General features: G+C 37.7%; 1 protein-coding gene across 8 annotated transcripts in view; it reads left to right on the top strand.

Annotated features, from left to right (window-relative positions):
* Positions 1-18,838, top strand: part of cpsf6 (cleavage and polyadenylation specific factor 6) — a 36,959-nt gene that overhangs the window by 1,655 nt on the left and 16,466 nt on the right. The window contains exons 2-9 of one of the 8 annotated variants that reach the window (XM_012958981.3): positions 1,094-1,303; positions 1,802-1,905; positions 3,453-3,598; positions 12,044-12,217; positions 15,258-15,747; positions 15,828-15,943; positions 16,875-17,028; positions 17,595-17,787. In XM_012958981.3, the coding sequence (XP_012814435.1) occupies positions 1,094-1,303; positions 1,802-1,905; positions 3,453-3,598; positions 12,044-12,217; positions 15,258-15,747; positions 15,828-15,943; positions 16,875-17,028; positions 17,595-17,784 (1,584 nt within the window). In that variant the 3' untranslated portion in view covers positions 17,785-17,787. 8 annotated transcript variants of the gene reach the window in all.

Raw genomic sequence — 18,838 nt, 5'->3', positions numbered from 1 at the left:
GTGTTAGTGCAGAGGCATATACAGAACTGTGTTACACATGGAACTGCCTCTTGTGACTGTCAAAGCATCAGAAAATATTTTAAATGCTGTAGAACAGGGGTCCCCAACCTTTTTTACCCGTGAGCCACATTCAAATGTAAAATGTCAGGGAGCAACACAAGCATAAAAAGGTTTCTGGGGGTGCCAAATATGGGCAGTAAATGGCTAATCTGGTAGCCTCTAAAGCTGGCCATACATGCACCGATAATATCGTACGAAACCTCGTTTTGTACGATATTCGGTGCGTGTATGGTAAGTCAGCGAGTCGACCGATATCGCAGGAGGCTGCTGATATTGGTCGACGCGCCGATCGGCCAGGTTAAAAGATTTTGATCGAGCGCCATAGAAGGCGCCTGAGCAAAATCTGCCTTCAGGGCTGAATCGGCAGCCTTATTTGCTGTTTCAGCCCTGAACGGTTAATGGCTGATTGAACAGCATTACATTATATAGTAATTACTTTTATACACTTTCATTTTTTGGTGTTACTGTCCCTTTAAAGTTCCGATGATAAGGCACCCAATCAAAATTTTCAGTCCTGCGCGATTGACAAGGCAACCAATATCTTAAGGCATTTACTGATATTGGTTGCTGTGTCTCCCACCATGCATGTGCCGATTATTATACAACAAAGTTTCCTTTACACTTTAGTTGTTGAGGGGGGATTTTATGTTTTTGTCCCCATTGCTATAGTCACAAATATCCAAAGGTGCAAATTATGGAGATCACTCGCATTGCCAATGTCCTTTTTTTCAGGCAAAAAACCAAATGTTCCATTAAGAATTGTTGTGTTTATCTGAACAACACAGCAAAACATCTTTGCTTGTAAGTGCATTCCTAGTCCATACATATTTATCTAAAACCAGTAATTGATTTGCCTTTGAAAGAATCATTAGGTGAACAATGTATTCTTTAAAAATTGACATGTATAATAAAGTGGAGAATGCATCAATATGTTAAAATTTGTAAATTAATAATAATAATTAAGGCCCTGATCCAGGCAACAGGCAGCTGCTTGAAGAGGTATGAACATTCATATTTTTTGTTTGTATTAAAGGAAGCAGAATATGGTGCACATGAGCAAATTGAACTCTATGAGGATGTCATCTCACCATCTGCAAACAATGGAGATGCTCCTGAGGACCGCGACTATATGGATAATCTAGCAACTTCTGTTGGAGATGATGTAGTGAAAGGATCTGTTCCTAATATTGTGTATACCTATACTGGTAAACGAATAGCACTCTACATTGGAAATCTAACATGGGTAAGTAAAGGCATAACAATAACATTTTTCTGCTCCTATTGTGTAGTTTATGTTGATTTCATGCTGCACAAGGTGTTTTGACCACTGCACAAGAAAACAACCACCACTAAAAATATGCTGTCTGCATTTATTTTATTCCTGTGAAAGGCATATATCTGCCTTTATCTACACTTCAACAGTGTGTCCTATATCTTTGTTGAATCTGATTGACAGTTTCATATAAACTACATTAATATATGAACTCAAGTGTTTGGGGCAAAATCTGCCTGCACACTTTAAAAAATTCCGTATTCTTTATAGAACATCATTATTTCTTATCTTGGAAAATGTGAGAAAAGTACAATTGTTAAATTTTATCTTGTGTGGTTTTTGACATTTCTGCATATACAGTAGCTGCATTTTTATGCATGATTTATTTCTATTCTATAAATGATTTTGCATAGAATGGTTTATTTCTGTAGGTGTAATGTGTCTCATCATTTTCCTTTCTTTGTGCAGTGGACAACTGATGAAGACTTGACAGATGCTGTTCATTCTTTGGGTGTTAATGATATTTTGGAAATAAAATTTTTTGAAAATCGGGCCAATGGCCAGTCAAAGGGGTAAGATTGGATGCTTTTCTGGATTTTCTGCTAATTGTTTTACTTAGGTTTAATGGTTTGGATGTTAAGTTTGACAAAGGTTCTGCCTTTAAGTAACAGCAGCCATATTACATTGTTAATAGCAGTGTCTTGAGTCAGGATAAGGTTTCAAGAAGGTTTATAGGGGGTGAGTAATACCAGAAGGGTTTTTTTTGGACACATTTTAATATACTTGTAAATAAATGCAAAGATCTAAATGTTCTTTTACCTGCGCTGGTAATTGCATTTAATGATAAGTTCTTAGACCGTCAAGGCAGGTTGTTTTATTCTCTGGCAGGCAGAGAGCATGGCACAGACAGGCAGCACAGGGCAGGCAGAGTATGGCACACAGTGAGTATAGGGCAGGCAGGGTAGGACAGGCAAAGTATGGCACACACAGGCAGTACTCTGCTTGCTCTATGTTCCCTGTATATGTGCTATAATTTGCCTGCCCTATGTTGCTTGTGTGTGCAATACACTGCCTGTGGGAGGTGAACCTGGCAGTGGTTTGTTCTGAGAGTTTGTAAGCATTTGGAAATAATCATTATATGGTCCCTAAGGTGTGTAATTATATGCTGGGGCATGTGGATATAAGAGCGTGTCTTAATTAGACATAATATAATTCTTTCAGATGAAGGGAAATATCCCTACAGTGAGCACCAACAAGTCTGGGTTTTTGCTGTGCTACCACCATTAATGTGGGTATGGTCTTAAAAGCTCTTGTGATTACATGGGTGTGGTGTAAAGTGGGTGCAGTTTAAAAAAAGGGTAGTGGTCAAAACTGGCTTCCATTATCAGCCCTCCACCATGTAGGCCAGAAAATTTTTGGTCCTCGGTACCACAGAAGTTGGACAGCACTGATATAGATACATGAAATCAATTTGCCGTGATGTTTCACTGTAGCTTTAATCCTTTGTTGGTGTGCAATATAATTGCTTGGGTATACAAATGTAATATCTCAGTTGCTTGGTATTTCACGTGCTAGATGTTTTACCCTGTTTTGCAAGCACATCTTCTGTGTTTTAAAACAGCAGGGTACATTGGTTGGAGATCATTTCCCTAAATTATCTTAACCCCTCTGCTGCTTTTGTTTACTTTGGCTTTCTCTTGTGGAATGTTAGTACAGGTATGAGACACAATATCCAGAATGCTTGGGACCTGGGGTTTTCCAAATAAGGGGTCTTTCCGTAGTTCGGTTCTCCTACCTAAAGTCCGCTAAAAACAATATTTAAACAGTAATTAAACCCAATAGCATTGTTTTGCCCCTAATAAGGATTCATTATATCTTAGTTGGAATCAAGTACAAGGTACTGTTTTATTATTACAGAGAAAGGAAATCATTTTTAAAAATGTGAACTATTTGATTAAAATGGGGTCTATGGGAGATGGGCTTTCAGTAATTCGGAACTTTCTGGATAATGGGTTTCCGGATAAGGGGTCCGATACCTGTAGTATGAAATTAAAGAACATGAATAAATTGGATATCTGTATATAAATATATTAAAAATACATCCTTTTTTGTTTTAAAGGTTTGCACTTATATGCGTTAGTTCTGAATCCTCATCAAAGAAGCTTATGGATCTTTTGCCAAAAAGAGAGATGCATGGCCAGAAGCCGATTGTTACACCTTGCAACAAGCAGTTCCTTAGTCAATTTGAAATGCAGTCAAGGAAAAGTAAGTATTATGTTAGTTTTTAAATGTATGATTATTTTTATATAGTGTGGCATATTCACAGCACTTTAAAGAAATTATACATCATTTACAGTCTGGAACTTTCCAGTCTTAAGTCTACATCATATTCATACGCACAGACCTGCCTATATGTTTTAGACCTGTGGGAGGAGACCTCCGTACCTGTAGGAAATCCACTCCAACACTGCATTATAGAAATATGATTTATGTTTTGCAGCGTAACATGAGAATTAAGTGTAGTATAATACTTAAGGTACAAACCCACAGGTGCCTGCTTTTTGATATGTGGTAGATTCTTAAGCTGGCCACACACGTGGCGATTTTCGATCTTTCGTGTGACCATCGTCCTCACGAAAGATCGTTCCAATCGGCCACTAACGTTCAGGGCTGAAACGGCAGATATGGAGGTAGAAACAATAGGATTTCTACCTCCTTCTGCCGATTCAGCTCTGAAGGCAGATTTTGCTCAGCCCGATCAAAATCTTTTAACCCACCCGATCGGCGAGTCGATCGATATCAGCAGCCTCCTGCTGTACGATATTATCAGTGCGTGTATGGCCAGCTTTATACATTTAACTGCACAGTGAGGCAATTGCTATTTTATTCCAATCTGCACTGTTTCTATGAGTGTACATCAATGCTGAGCACAGGAGAATTGAACACATTCAATTAATTTCTCTGTTCAGTGTTGATCTCCATTTATGTAGTGAAAACACTAGTGGAACACTGGAAAATCCAGTTTCTATTAAAAAAAAAATAAAAAATATATATATATACAGTGGTGTGAAAAACTATTTGCCCCCTTCCTGATTTCTTATTCTTTTGCATGTTTGTCACACTTAAATGTTTCTGCTCATCAAAAACCGTTAACTATTAGTCAAAGATAACATAATTGAACACAAAATGCAGTTTTTAAATGAAGGTTTACATTATTAAGGGAAAAAAAAAACTCCAAATCTACATGACCCTGTGTGAAAAAGTGATTGCCCCCCTTGTTAAAAAATAACTTAACTGTGGTTTATCACACCTGAGTTCAATTTCTGTAGTCACCCCCAGGCCTGATTACTGCCACACCTGTTTCAATCAAGAAATCACTTAAATAGGAGCTACCTGACACAGAGAAGTAGACCAAAAGCACCTCAAAAGCTAGACATCATGCCAAGATCCAAAGAAATTCAGGAACAAATGAGAACAAAAGTAATTGAGATCTATCAGTCTGGTAAAGGTTATAAAGCCCTTTCTAAAGCTTTGGGACTCCAGCGAACCACAGTGAGAGCCATTATCCACAAATGGCAAAAACATGGAACAGTGGTGAACCTTCCCAGGAGTGGCCGGCCGACCAAAATTACCCCAAGAGCGCAGAGACAACTCATCCGAGAGGCCACAAAAGACCCCAGGACAACATCTAAAGAACTGCAGGCCTCACTTGCCTCAATTAGACTCCACCATAAGAAAGAGACTGGGCAAAAACGGCCTGCATGGTAGATTTCCAAGGCGCAAACCACTTTTAAGCAAAAAGAACATTAAGGCTCGTCTCAATTTTGCTAAAAAACATCTCAATGATTGCCAAGACTTTTGGGAAAATACCTTGTGGACCGACGAGACAAAAGTTGAACTTTTTGGAAGGTGCGTGTCCCGTTACATCTGGCATAAAAGTAACACAGCATTTCAGAAAAAGAACATCATACCAACAGTAAAATATGGTAGTGGTAGTGTGATGGTCTGGGGTTGTTTTGCTGCTTCAGGACCTGGAAGGCTTGCTGTGATAGATGGAACCATGAATTCTACTGTCTACCAAAAAATCCTGAAGGAGAATGTCCGGCCATCTGTTCATCAACTCAAGCTGAAGCGATCTTGGGTGCTGCAGCAGGACAATGACCCAAAACACACCAGCAAATCCACCTCTGAATGGCTAAAGAAAAACAAAATGAAGACTTTGGAGTGGCCTAGTCAAAGTCCTGACCTGAATCCTATTGAGATGTTGTGGCATGACCTTAAAAAGGCGGTTCATGCTAGAAAACCCTCAAATAAAGCTGAATTACAACAATTCTGCAAAGATGAGTGGGCCAAAATTCCTCCAGAGCGCTGTAAAAGATTCATTGCTAGTTATCGCAAACGCTTGATTGCAGTTATTGCTGCTAAGGGTGGCCCAACCAGTTATTAGGTTCAGGGGGCAATTACTTTTTCACACAGGGCCATGTAGGTTTGGATTTTTTTTCTCCCTAAATAATAAAAACCCTCATTTAAAAACTGCATTTTGTGTTTACTTGTGTTATCTTTGACTAATAGTTAAATGTGTTTGATGATCAGAAACATTTTGTGTGACAAACATGCAAAAGAATAAGAAATCAGGAAGGGGGCAAATAGTTTTTCACACCACTGTATATATATATATATATATATATATATATAGGATGTGTAGAAAGCACTCACAGCATATAAAAGTAAAACAAAAAGTTTGTTTGTTTATTAGCTCATCGCATCTACGCGTTTCGATCCTAATAGGATCGTCATCCTGATGACGATCCTATTAGGATCGAAACGCGTAGATGCGATGAGCTAATAAACAAACAAACTTTTTGTTTTACTTTTATATGCTGTGAGTGCTTTCTACACATCCACTGTTTACCTTTTTGGTTAGCACCCGGCGAGTGCTTGTGAAACGGTGAGTGCCGATTTATCTTTGATTATATATATATATATATATATATATATATTTACTTTACAGTGGGAATGTATCTTAGGTATATCAGGTAAAGTTTACTTGAATTGTTCTGAAATGTTCCCAGTATTAAAAATATCAACACTTACCAAGATTTTAGTTAGTAGTATATTGTTAGTTCCTAAATCTGTCAGTGACCCGTACGCAAGAAGTCTGGTACCATTATGTGCTTCTTAAAATTTTTGTTAAGCACAAAACTATATTTGGTACAACAACAACAAACATTTGTAAAGCGCTTTTCTCCCGTGGGACCCAAAGCGCATAAGCTTGTCTCAGATAAGTTATGTGGCCATAAATGCCAGGCTAAACAGGTGGCTTTTCAGTTTTGATTTAAACGTGTCCAAGGTTGGAGCTGTCTTGATCCCGTTTGGCAAGGCGTTCCACAGGGTAGGGGCAGCATGACAGAAAGCTCTGGATCCAAAGGTTTTCAGTTGAACTCTGGGGGTGGTCAGATTATCGGATCCATTTGATCTAAGATTGTGGGAGGTGTGGCGTAGTTGCAGCAAGTCCTTCAGGTATCTGGTACCATTTCAATTTAAAGGGAAGTACACTTGTTAATGAACTTTTAGTATGTTGCTGATAAAAGCTGTCTAAGCAATTCTGCAATCCTTATTTTTTTTATTTTAGAATCTCATACTACACTACACAGTGAATCTGGCAACAAAAAAGCATATTAAATATGGGGATACTTATATCATTTCTATTTTTGTTCAGGCACTCTCCTAGTAATTCTGCATTTAGAAAAAATATGTAGTTCAACCTAGATTAGATATTTTTAAATTATTAAAGGTGGAGTGCTGTAAAACAAATTCTAAAAAATAATTTTACAAATATTTAACATTTTGCAACTGTAAATTTTATTGTCTACATCATACTAAAAGTCTAATTGTATGGTCAACTTCTCAGTTGTGGTATTTTTTTCTCATCCTGTGATTACCTTTGCATTAGAAAGTATTTTAAAGTTTTGTATGTTCATTTTCGTCTATAAATCTTAAAGCAGTACTGTTATCCATGAGGGGAAAAAAGCTCATGTTCAGTATAGCAGAAACAATTCCTATTTGATCCATTTTCCTTTGTAGTGATCAGACTGGGTATAATGGGGTGTTATATAGTAGCAACTATACTCTACAGGTACTTGCTGTTTATATCCTCTGTTGTTTTGTGTAGCACATTTTTTTGCCTTTATACACCTGTTTAGAAGGCCACTGAACTCTAAATTTTTTTATATGTTTTGTTAACACTATATGGTTTTATTATATCACTATGAAAAAACCTTGTTCATCCTGATGCTTTAATTAAACACAACAACACAAAAATTTGCTCTAAGTCACTCAGCACATCAAGTCTAATTTAAAATTTCAAACACCCAGTCTCAATTAGCATTCAATTAGCATTCGCTTCACAAAGTTAGTCCGGGTGCCGTGCCCCTGACCCTTCACCCATGGAAAATTATTTTCACGGCTATTTCTTCTAAATTATCATGTAAATCACAGTTTTTCATGGACACTCACCCCACTGATCTGGTGGTTGGGGTGCAGCGCCCCAGACCCGTAGCAAAGGGAGACCCAGCAGTCACAAACACAATTTCTCGATGGGTATGCACTCCAGACACGGGTGAAGGTGGTTTAAAGAAATATCTTTATTCACATTTGTCCTGACACGTTTAGTCTTTTTCAACACGAAACACGTCAGGACAAATGGGAATAAAGCTATTTCTTAAACCACCCTCACCCATGTCTGGAGTGCGTACCCGTCGAGAAATTGTGCCCATGCTTTGCAAAGTGTGTTTTTTTTTTTTTTTTTTTTTTCCATTTTTGGTGCCCTTTATTGACTTAGCCTCACCCATTACAGTTTTTTCAGTAGAGAAAAAAATTGGTCTTTGGCAAGGGTTAAAATGATGTCTTAAAGGGGTGGTTCACTGTCAAGTTAACTTTTACTATGTTATAGAATGGCCAATTCTTTGCCACTTCAATTAGTCTTAATTTTTTATTTGGTATAGTTATTTGCCTGGTCTTTCTCACTTTTGAATGGAGGTGACCCTGGAAGTGCATAAACTGTTGCCCTGTGGGGCTACAAAGTTATTTTTTATTGCTTCTATTTGTATTCAGGCCTTCTCCTGTTCATATTCAAGTCTCTCGTTCAAATCAATGCCTAGTTGCTTGAGTAATTTGGATCCTAGCAACTAGAGAGCTGCTGGAATTTCAAATTGGAGAGCTTCTGAACAAAAAGCTAAATTGTTCAAAAACCGCAAATAATAAAAATGAAGACCAGTTGCAGAAATCATCAAAATATTACTTTCTGCGTCATAATAAAGGTTAATTCAAAGGTGAACAACACCTTTAAGAAAGGTTTGTTCAGTGTCAGGCAGCTACTAGGGAAACTCAAAATACTTTTAGCATATTAATATTCCATTTGTTCTATTTTGTCCAGAACAGTGGTGAATGTTCCCCCCCCCCCCCCCCCCCCCCCCCCCCCACTGACTGCTCCACCACATCCCGCCTAACTGATGTTTTTTTTTCCACTGGCGAAAACACAAATTTTCACACTAATTGTCACATATACGGACAAAAAATTCAGCAGAATACATGCATACTGTATATACTCCAGTATAAGCCTAGTTTTTCAGCACCCAAAATGTGCTGAAAAAAGTCACCCTCGGCTTATACTCGAGTCGGGTGCAATGGGTCCCTCTAGACTAACACCCTCTCTCCTTTGTGTGCAAATTAGGCCCCCCGCAACCAGACCCTCCAGTGCCCTGGCCTAGGCTCCCACTAGCAATACTTATTTCCCCTTACATCTCCTCCAGGACTGGGTCTGCTGCCAGTTTGCCAATGTGCAACGAGCGTGGGGTAGTACTTATATTGTTTTTGTTGACCCTCTTCTCCGCTGACAGAGCTAGTTTACTGTTTTTCTTTGAAATAAATATTGAAAAACATATACCCCACTGATGCCTCAATTAATGTAATTTTATTGGTATTTATTTTGATTATTAAAACTTGGCAGTAGCTGCTGCATTTCCCACCCTAGGCTTATACTCGAGTCAATAAGTTTTTCCAGTTTTCTTAGGTAAAATTAGGTACCTCGGCTTATATTCGGATCGGCTTATACTCGAGTATATACGGTACTTCTTTTTGAACAATGTTAGAAGACTGTAGGTGGGAGAATTTACAATTCCTTCTTCGCTGCACGCGCATGTGCAGTAAAGTGAAAAGCCGAACTTTAACAGAGAAGTCGGCTTTTTCACTCTACTGTGCATGCGCCTGACTCGCAGCGAAACGAAGGAGGAAGCGCATCGCCCCAGGTGCCCCGGGCTGGTGCGGTTTTCTCCTAACAGGGGTACCAGCCCGGGGTACGAGGTAAGCGATTCAAGTCACTTGGGGGAGCTTAACATTTTAGCACCCCCAAGTGACTTAGCCTTTCCTTCCCCTTTAAAAACTAATTTTGAGAGGAAAAAAAATTAATATCATTGTATAAGTATATAAACAAATATTAAGTCTTTTGGACTTAGTATGTGCTAGCTTTGCACACAGTTCGAGGGTTTTAGGTCCAATTATACAAATATGTTTGCTCCTCAATAGTTTGACACTTGTGCACCTCTGTTTTGACATAGCCTCAGATTATCAGTTTGGTTGAGATTAGGGTGGTCACTGGCCCATTGTAGGGCATTTACTTTTTTTGTTCTTGAACCACTGCAGTGTAACTTTGGCCTTGTGTTTGAGATTGTTGTCCTGCTGAAAGATGGACTTTTTCCAAATAACCTGATTTTTAGCATACTGTTGTACTTACCTTTATTTTTCGCCATCCATTTTAACTGTTGTAACAAGTTGCAAAGGGTTTTTTTTGTCTAGATGATTTGATATAGTTGGCACATTTTGATAAGTTATCCAACAGTATCTACTGGGGCATCCAAACACTTATGTATTGAGCATTTTCCTTAAAGGAACAGTTCAGTGTAAAAATGAAACTGGGTAAAATTGACTGCGCAAAAAAAAATATGGTTTGGCAAAAATGTCATCTATAAAGGCTGGAGTGGGAAGATGTCTAACATTATAGTCAGAACTTTACTTCCTGCTTTCAGCTTTCTAGGCTAGACTTTAGGCTAACTGATAAGTTATGTCCCATATGGCTTCCCCCCACCTTAAGTCACTGGTTACTGACTGCTAACGGCTTAGAGAGCTAAAAGCAGGAAGTAGTGTTCTCGCCATTATGTTAGACATGTGCTCACTCCAGCCTTTATAGATTTCATTTCTTGGTTAACTACCTATATATACTACAAATATTTTTTATTTTGTGCAGTCTATCTATTTTACCCAGTTAAATTTTTACACTGAACTGTTCCTTTTAATGTGAGGGTTTTTATCTAGAAACGGTGGCAGTTAATTTAAAGATTCAGTGGTACAGTTAAAGTGTAAAGGTGGCCATACATACATAGTTACATAGGGTTGCAAAAAGACCAGAGTCTATCAGGTTCAACCCTTCAAAGTAAACCCAGCACACACAGACCTATCTATACACTCACATACATAAACCATATATACCAACATCAATACTAACTGTAGATTTTAGTATCACAATAGCCTTGGATATTATGCTTGTTCAAGAAACCCCTCTCAAAGGCATAAACAAAATCTGCCATTACAACATCACTAGGAAGGGCATTCCACAGCCTCACTGCCCGTGAAAAACCTCTTATGCTGCTTCAAATGAAGGCTCCGTTCCTCTAATATAAAGGGCTGGCCACTGCTGCCCTGATCATGTGGATAAATGCTCTGATGCGTCGATATCTGGGCCGAGATTGGGCTGGTTTGATTTTCCTGATGGATCGAGGAAATGTATGGCCGCCTTAAGTCATTTGTGTTCTTATGAAAGCAGTTTTTCACCTCTGCTTCTATAACACAAACAATTTTTTTTGCAGATTGTTTTAACTGTCACAATAAGAAAGACATTGACTTTGTTTTGAAATAAACATACACAGAATAAAGCTTTTGTAAATTAAAATCTGTAAATTCAGTACAGGTATGGGATCCCTTATCCAGAAACCCATTATCCAGAAAGTTCCGAATTACAGAAAGGCCATCTCCCATATACTCCATTATAAGCAAATAATTCTAATTTTTAAAAAGGATTTCCTTTTTCTCTGTAGTTATAAAACAGTACCTTGTTCTTGATGTCAACTAAGATATAATTAATCCTTATTGGAAGCAAAACAAACTTATTGGGGTTTATTCAATATTTAAATGATTTTTAGCAGACTTAAGTTATGGAGAACCAATTTACGGAAAGATCCCTTATCTGAAAAACCCCAGGTCCCGAGCATTCTGGATAACAGGTCCCATACCTGTATTAAAAAATTGTTCAAGGTAGTTTATTTTTTCTTTTATATAGTATCAAAGTACGCTGCATATTTTATAAGTATTTATAAGTGTACTTGTCATTGGATGGGGTATTGTTGCCTACCCTTCTCTGAAATTTATGCAAATTGCTTTCCACACAGAAGCGATAGTTGCAACTTAAACAGGGCTCAATTATTTCTATTGCATTTGTGCAGATTGTAGGTATGTTTTGTGCAGCTTAATTCAAAGTAACTTCTTGTTGTTTGTAAACTGACTGAATATTAGCCAGTTTTTTAGCCATAAAGCAAATGAGAAAGCAGAGTAGGTTTTGTAGAGATGTAGATACTTTTTGTTGTATTTTTATTGTTGCAGCTACACAGGCTGGCCAAATGTCTGGAGAAGGAAAAGCTGGTCCCCCTGGCGTCAATGCTCGTTTACCATTTCCACCGGGTGGCAGAGGGAGGGGCCGCTTCCCAACTTCAGGTCCTGGTGGTGACAGGTTCCCTGGGCCTGCTGGACCTGGAGGGCCTCCACCACCTTTTGCAGGTAGAGATTTTTAGTGCAGAAATATTTACTGGCGTTTACATTCAGAGAAGCAACATGTTTTCTGTTTTTTTTTTTTTTTTTTTTTTTCACACAGGAAATTAATAATATACACACACAAATTAAATATTTTGGTATGTTATACTACATTTTAGACTGTTAGAAGTAAAAAAAAAAGTGTAAAGGAGAATGTTGTACTTGCTCATACATACATACATATATACATACATACATTATGACCAGCCATTCACTACATAGCATTGGCACTTTAAGCCTCCTTTGCTTAAATTTGCAGTCATGTTCGAAGTTCTGATTATGAAAAGTGCAGTTGTATAAGAGAATGAGGTTTTGACCGAAATCAACTTTAGTATGATGTAGACAGTTGTGTTTTAGACAATTTGCAGATTTTGCAGATTTTTTTTATATTTGTGACTTACATTTTCAAATTTTGTTCTGCAGCTTTTCAGTTTGGTTTTTAAACTATCTGGTTGCTAGAGACACGCACACGCCCCTGGTGACAGGGGTTTAAAGGGACAGATTGTAAATTGTGGAGTGGGCTTAAAAACAAAGATAACTGATTAATATTAATAACAAAAAACCTTATCTGGGTTAATATGTTATCTGTGTCAGTTACCCAAGCAACCAGATTAAATTTAAGGCTAAAGAAAAGTATAGGCATAGGTAGCATAAACATTATCTGAACTTCCAAAAAAAAAAAAAAGCTTTTGTTTTGTATTACACACAAAGCTGGAACTGTGCTCTTTGGAACCAGTTCTCCCGCCCCCCACACCCATAGGCTCATAATGTAATGCAGCACCCTTTTATTCAATTCCTATTTTAAAGTGATGCATTCTTTGACTTAATATTCCTCTGTTGCACTCATTCAACGTCACATTTTTATGGAAGTTTGGATATCGTTTATGCTGAACTGGAAAATCTCATGACAAAAAGGATGGCATATGTTCCCTTTAATCCTTTTTTTTTTTTTTTTTTGCTTTCCTTATCATTGCTTCGTTTTTGCTTTTTTTGATAGTCATCAAGTTGTTTTGAGGCAATTTGTGAAAAAATCTTTTCGAACTCTGAATTTGATTAGAAATAACATTATAAAAATGTATTATTGCCTGTATATTTGACTGTTAACTATGATATTACAATATACCCTAAACATGCATTATTCAAGTATAGGTAAAATGTACCTAATGTTTCTAACTGCTAATAGTTGCCATCTCAGGCATTAAAATTCAGTTTATGGAAATGGTAATTTCTATATGTACCATCTTTCATTTTTGGCAGTGAGGCATTTATCTGCTGTATAGAATTGAGTGCATATGTGGCACTATATAATAAAAGTTTACATATATTTATGGTATACTGCAACTGAAATTTAGAAATACATTCACAGCAATGCAGTATTTAGTGCAAATGTCTGGAGGATACAGAGAAACATTAGAGAGCCATTAGAACTCTCTAAACATGGCACATAGCTCTTAGTGCCGTTATCAAAGCAAGTCGGGATGTATTTTTTTGCATTTGGTTTCAGTGCTATCTTCTGTAGTGAGTTACCAGCTGCTTTGCTGAATCTGATATACGTTACATGTTTAAACATGTTTTTTTTTCACACCCACTGTTAGTCCAACCTACCAACACAGCTTATGCATTATTTTTTAGAAGTGCAAGCTTTAGCTAAATTTTAAAGAGAACAGTTTTTTTTTTTTTTATTATTCATCCATGTACAATTGGGAGCAGTATTTTTTGCTTTCTCCATGACTGGTTCTGACTCTTCACACAAAGCAGAACCCATCTCTGCTCCAGCCAAGACTCCAATTCCCTTTTATTACATTGGAACAGTAGTACTGTATAGAAATGGACAGACATACTGCATTCAGTAGCATTGGACCTAGGGATTTTCATATAAAGGAATTTTCCACAATTTTTTTCTCCATATCTTTAAAGGTGGCCATACACTGGGATATTTGCTTGTTTGGTGAAATTGCCAAACGTGTGAATCTTTTAATGCAACAGCTTGGCCCAGATATTGATCAGGCAGGATTGATTTTTGTGTCTGCTTAAGGACTGCATCGATTCATAAATGCGTTCTGCAGTGTAACAGAAAAATCAAGCCTAGCTGATTTTTGGTCAGATATTGGTTGGGGCGACCTGTCGGAGACACCGTACATGGGCAGATAAGCTGCCGAATTGGTCTGAAAGACGCTCAATTAGCATCTTAAATTTCCCTGTGTATGGCCACCATTAGTCTGCTAGATTAATTGAAGATAAATCGAAGATTAACTATACCCAATAGGATCATTTTGCCACCAATATGGATTCATGCAGCTTAGTTAGGATCAAGCAGAAGGTACTGTTATTACAGAGAAAAGGAAAATTATTTGATTATAATGGAAAGATGGCTTTACTGCATTTCTGAGCTTTCTGGGTAAACTGATCCCATACCTGTACAAGTAAATATAAACCATTGAAATATGTAATCAATATTTCATACTTTTGCTTAAAATTAAATTTTCTGTTATGTTGTAAACATTTTCTATAGAGTTCCCCCATTAAAAGAGGGACAATTAGACCAACCCCTTATTTGGGGACACCCTGAATTGCACACTTTAGAGAAAATACCACATCTCTTAAGGGAACTATGATTTGGGACTGTTCTACTTAAATTGGCCCCCTCATTACAAGAAATGATAAGAAATATTTGGTAATTTATGAAATTATTTACATTTGTGACTTATAATATTTTGTGAAGAAACCGCTTGCAGTTTGTTTTTTTCCCAATACAAAATATATGGCTTAGGATTTCTTTTGTGGACTTTGGCCTCAAATAATGCCCATTGCATAGCTATCCCTTTAGACAAGAAATTATAGTTTAGACTCTTTAGCAACAATTATGCAGCCATGTAGCCCAGCAAGTAAATTTTACTCTTTGGGGTATTTGTTGGATTTACAGAATGCGTCAAACTGGTCATTTAAAGAACATTTTAAAATGCATTTAGGAACAACTAGTTAAAAATTTTTCACTACTGTTTTTCAGCAGGGATGACCCCACCAAGACCTCCTATGTGCCCTCCAGGTCCACCAGGACCCCCTGGCCCGCCTCCACCTGGACAGCCTCTTCCCCCTCCTTTGCCTGGACCTCCAAATCGTGGTGACCGCCCTCCTCCTCCTGTTATGTTTCCTGGCCAGCCATATGGTCAACCTCCCATAGTCCCACTCCCACCTGGTCCACCGCCTCCTGTTTATGGCCCGCCTCCTGGTCCACCTCCTCCACAGCAAGGCCCACCCCCACCTCCTGGTCCTTTCCCTCCGCGTCCTCCAGGTCCACCAATGGCACTTGGCCCTCCTCCTCACTTACCAGGACCGCCTCCAGGTGGACCACCACCAGCTCCACATGTGAATCCAAACTTCTTTCCCCCACCCGGTAATGCTGGCATGCCTTCTTCAGATAGTCGGGGCCCTCCCCCGTCTGATCCATATGGTCGTCCACCTCCGTATGAAAGAGGAGACTATGGCCCACCAGGAAGGTTAGACATTATACTAATTAGAACTGACTTCTCCTAATCCAGTGCTGTCATTGTTACTTAAGACTCCCGTTGTTTTTCAGGGATATGGATGTTGTCCGAGCACCTTTAAGTGAGGCAGAGTTTGAAGAAATAATGAATAGAAACAGAGCAATTTCAAGCAGTGCAATTTCAAGAGCAGTCTCTGATGCCAGTGCTGGTTGGTTAATATTTGTTTTTATGAGATGATGCTGAATTGGCATATTTGAAAAATGTTTAAATATAAAGGTGTATGAATTAGTAAACATATGATTATTTTTGGTTAGTTTAACATGTATACTCTGTATATACAGAGTATACCTACAGTATATTATATACTTTGTATATAATAATGGAAGCTTTCTGACTCTTATCGGCAAAAAAAAAAAAAATTTCAAAATTTAGTTTTTTTTTTTCCTTTGGAGATCATTCACTATTAACGCAAACTCTATGTGCCCCCCTCCAAGAATCAAAATCCTAAAATTTGGCAACATAATTACAAACTCTAAATGTCAGCTGTTAATCATATAAGTTAAAGATGTAATATTAATTGCACCATAAACAATCAGCCATTGAAGTTAAGCTTAAAGCACAAGATGGGCAACAGGAATAGTATATTTGTTTTTTTTTCTAATTTGGAGATTCGTACAAAATATAGTAAAATTAAAGATTAAATTAAATAGATGAGAAAACAGATGATTCAAGAGCTAAAGAATTCCCTGTCATAGAAAGCTTACAACAGTGATCCCTAACCAGTGGCTTGGGAGCAACATGTTTCTCCTCAACCTCTTGGATATTGCTCCCTCAAAGCAGGTGCTTATTTTTGAATTTCTGGTTAGGGGCAAGTTTTGGTCCATAAAAACCCAGTGTAATTGCTTCCAGTCAATATAGGGGCAATTAAATAGCCAATTATAGCTCTTACTAGCACCCCCAGGAACCTTTTTCATGCTTGTGTTGCTTTCCGAAGCTTTTTCCATTTAAATGTGGCTCATGGTTATAAAAGGTTGGGGATCCCTGGCTTACAATCGCTAATCTATTGAGGAAAATACTTGTTTTGAATGCTCATATATATCTGTCTATAAATATTTATATGCATATATGTTTATTTTTAGGTGACTATGGAAGTGCTATTGAAACTTTGGTCACCGCAATTTCTTTGATAAAGCAGTCTAAAGTTTCAGCAGATGATCGTTGCAAAGTTCTGATAAGTTCCTTGCAGGATTGCCTCCATGGGATTGAATCAAAGTCTTATGGTTCAGGGTCTAGGTAATGTGTTTGTTTTTTATTTAACTGGATTTGGCACAGTAATATAGTAGCTATACAATCATTTTCATATATATTTTTCCCTTTGTGAGTACATTGTTAAATCATAAAAACCTATTATCATGTAGGTTTCAGTATTTTAAATTAAAACCCTTACATTTATATTCTTTAACATTGCAGAAATATTTCAGCTCACCCTAACTGGCCATTAAGAAAGGTTTTCTTCTCTCCTAGTGTCTGTCTTCCTAAGAGTGCTTAGCGAAAAATCTTCACAAATGACTGTAAAATAACTTCATCTAGTGAGAAGTTGGTTGTTTGAGCCAATTTCATTCATGAGGAGGAAAGCCGTTAATGGCCAATAACAACTCAGAGTCTACTTAATCTTGAAGATCTGCTGTGACTTTTCACGTGTTAGCAGCCTCATCCCTTTAGTGAAGACGTTTTGGTTTTTTTTTCCCCCATTTGTGCACGATGACTTTTTGTTTTGTTTGTAAAGAGGGTAAAAGTCCTTCTGTGTTGTGGTTACTGTATTGATTTTGAGGAGGAATTAATCAAGTGATTTCCTTTAGAAGACGTGAGCGTTCAAGGGAAAGGGACCACAGTAGGTCAAGAGAAAAGAGCAGGCGGCATAAATCCCGTAGTAGAGATCGCCATGATGATTATTATCGGGAAAGAAGTCGGGAGAGAGAGAGACACCGGGATAGAGAGCGGGACCGAGACAGGGAACGGGACAGAGAGAGAGAGTATCGTCATCGTTAACAGGTGGGTATATATAAGAATGGTAAATAGGAATTTGTGGAGCAAGCTAAATTATCCTTCTGTGCTTACTACATACGTTTTTCAACACTTCACAGAATCAAAAGAATCAAAAGTGGTTAGTAATTATGGGTCACATTTTTAGAAGCTGGTTACCAGCACTTCCAGTTATATTTTTTTGCTCTTACATACAGAGGTATGTACTATTGGCTTGGTGATATTGGGCGAAAATACTAATGCTTTATTGTTTTGTAAAACCTGTTAAAAGCTTCCAGTTATGTTTGCAAGAACAAAGAACTTAAAGCCAGAGTTACATAAGAGAGGTAGAATTGTCATTCAAGAATTTATTTGCACTTTTTAAAAACCATTGTTTATGAACTACAGCTCCTAGCATGCAGCACCCAAGACAATATGTAAAGTATGCTGTGATCTGTAGTTCAGCAGAGTAACTGTGTTTAGTGTTAAAGTAACTGTTAGAGCCCCTTTATGTTTGATTTACTTACATTTTTTGTATTTCAGCAACGACAATTAAGTGCCCTAGCTGTTTATATAGATTCATTTGTAACTTAACTATTACTGATAAATTACATGTTGACAACTTATGATGAGTGCACTGCAGAAAAATGTCTTGTGAAAAGCATCCTTGCATTATCGCTACAAGTACATTGCAGTAGGTTGAGCAGTTAGTATGAGGCTCCAGGAGGATGCCTCTCTGAAAAAATGCTGCATGGGAAAAAATGTCTCCTGCAGCTTTTAGCATGTACTTTAACTTAAAAGAAGTTGCTTTACTGCATGTACCCTGCATATAAATAAATAAAATGGTGTCTTGGGGATTAAAAACCAGTTGAACAAATCACACATAGTTACATAGGGTTGAAAAAGGTCTGTCAAGTTCAGCCCTTCCAAGTAAACCCAGCACACACAAACCTATATCTACATATCTGTACACCCACATTCATAAACTATACATACCAACATTAATACTAACTGTAGATATTAGTATCACAATAGCCTTGGATACTATGTTTGTTCAAGAACTCATCCAAGCCCCTCTTAA

This window comes from Xenopus tropicalis, chromosome 3, assembly GCF_000004195.4.
Source record: "Xenopus tropicalis strain Nigerian chromosome 3, UCB_Xtro_10.0, whole genome shotgun sequence".
NCBI lineage: Eukaryota > Metazoa > Chordata > Amphibia > Anura > Pipidae > Xenopus > Xenopus tropicalis.
Note: the sequence above shows the minus strand (reverse complement) of the source record. Positions and strands in the feature narration are given on the sequence as shown.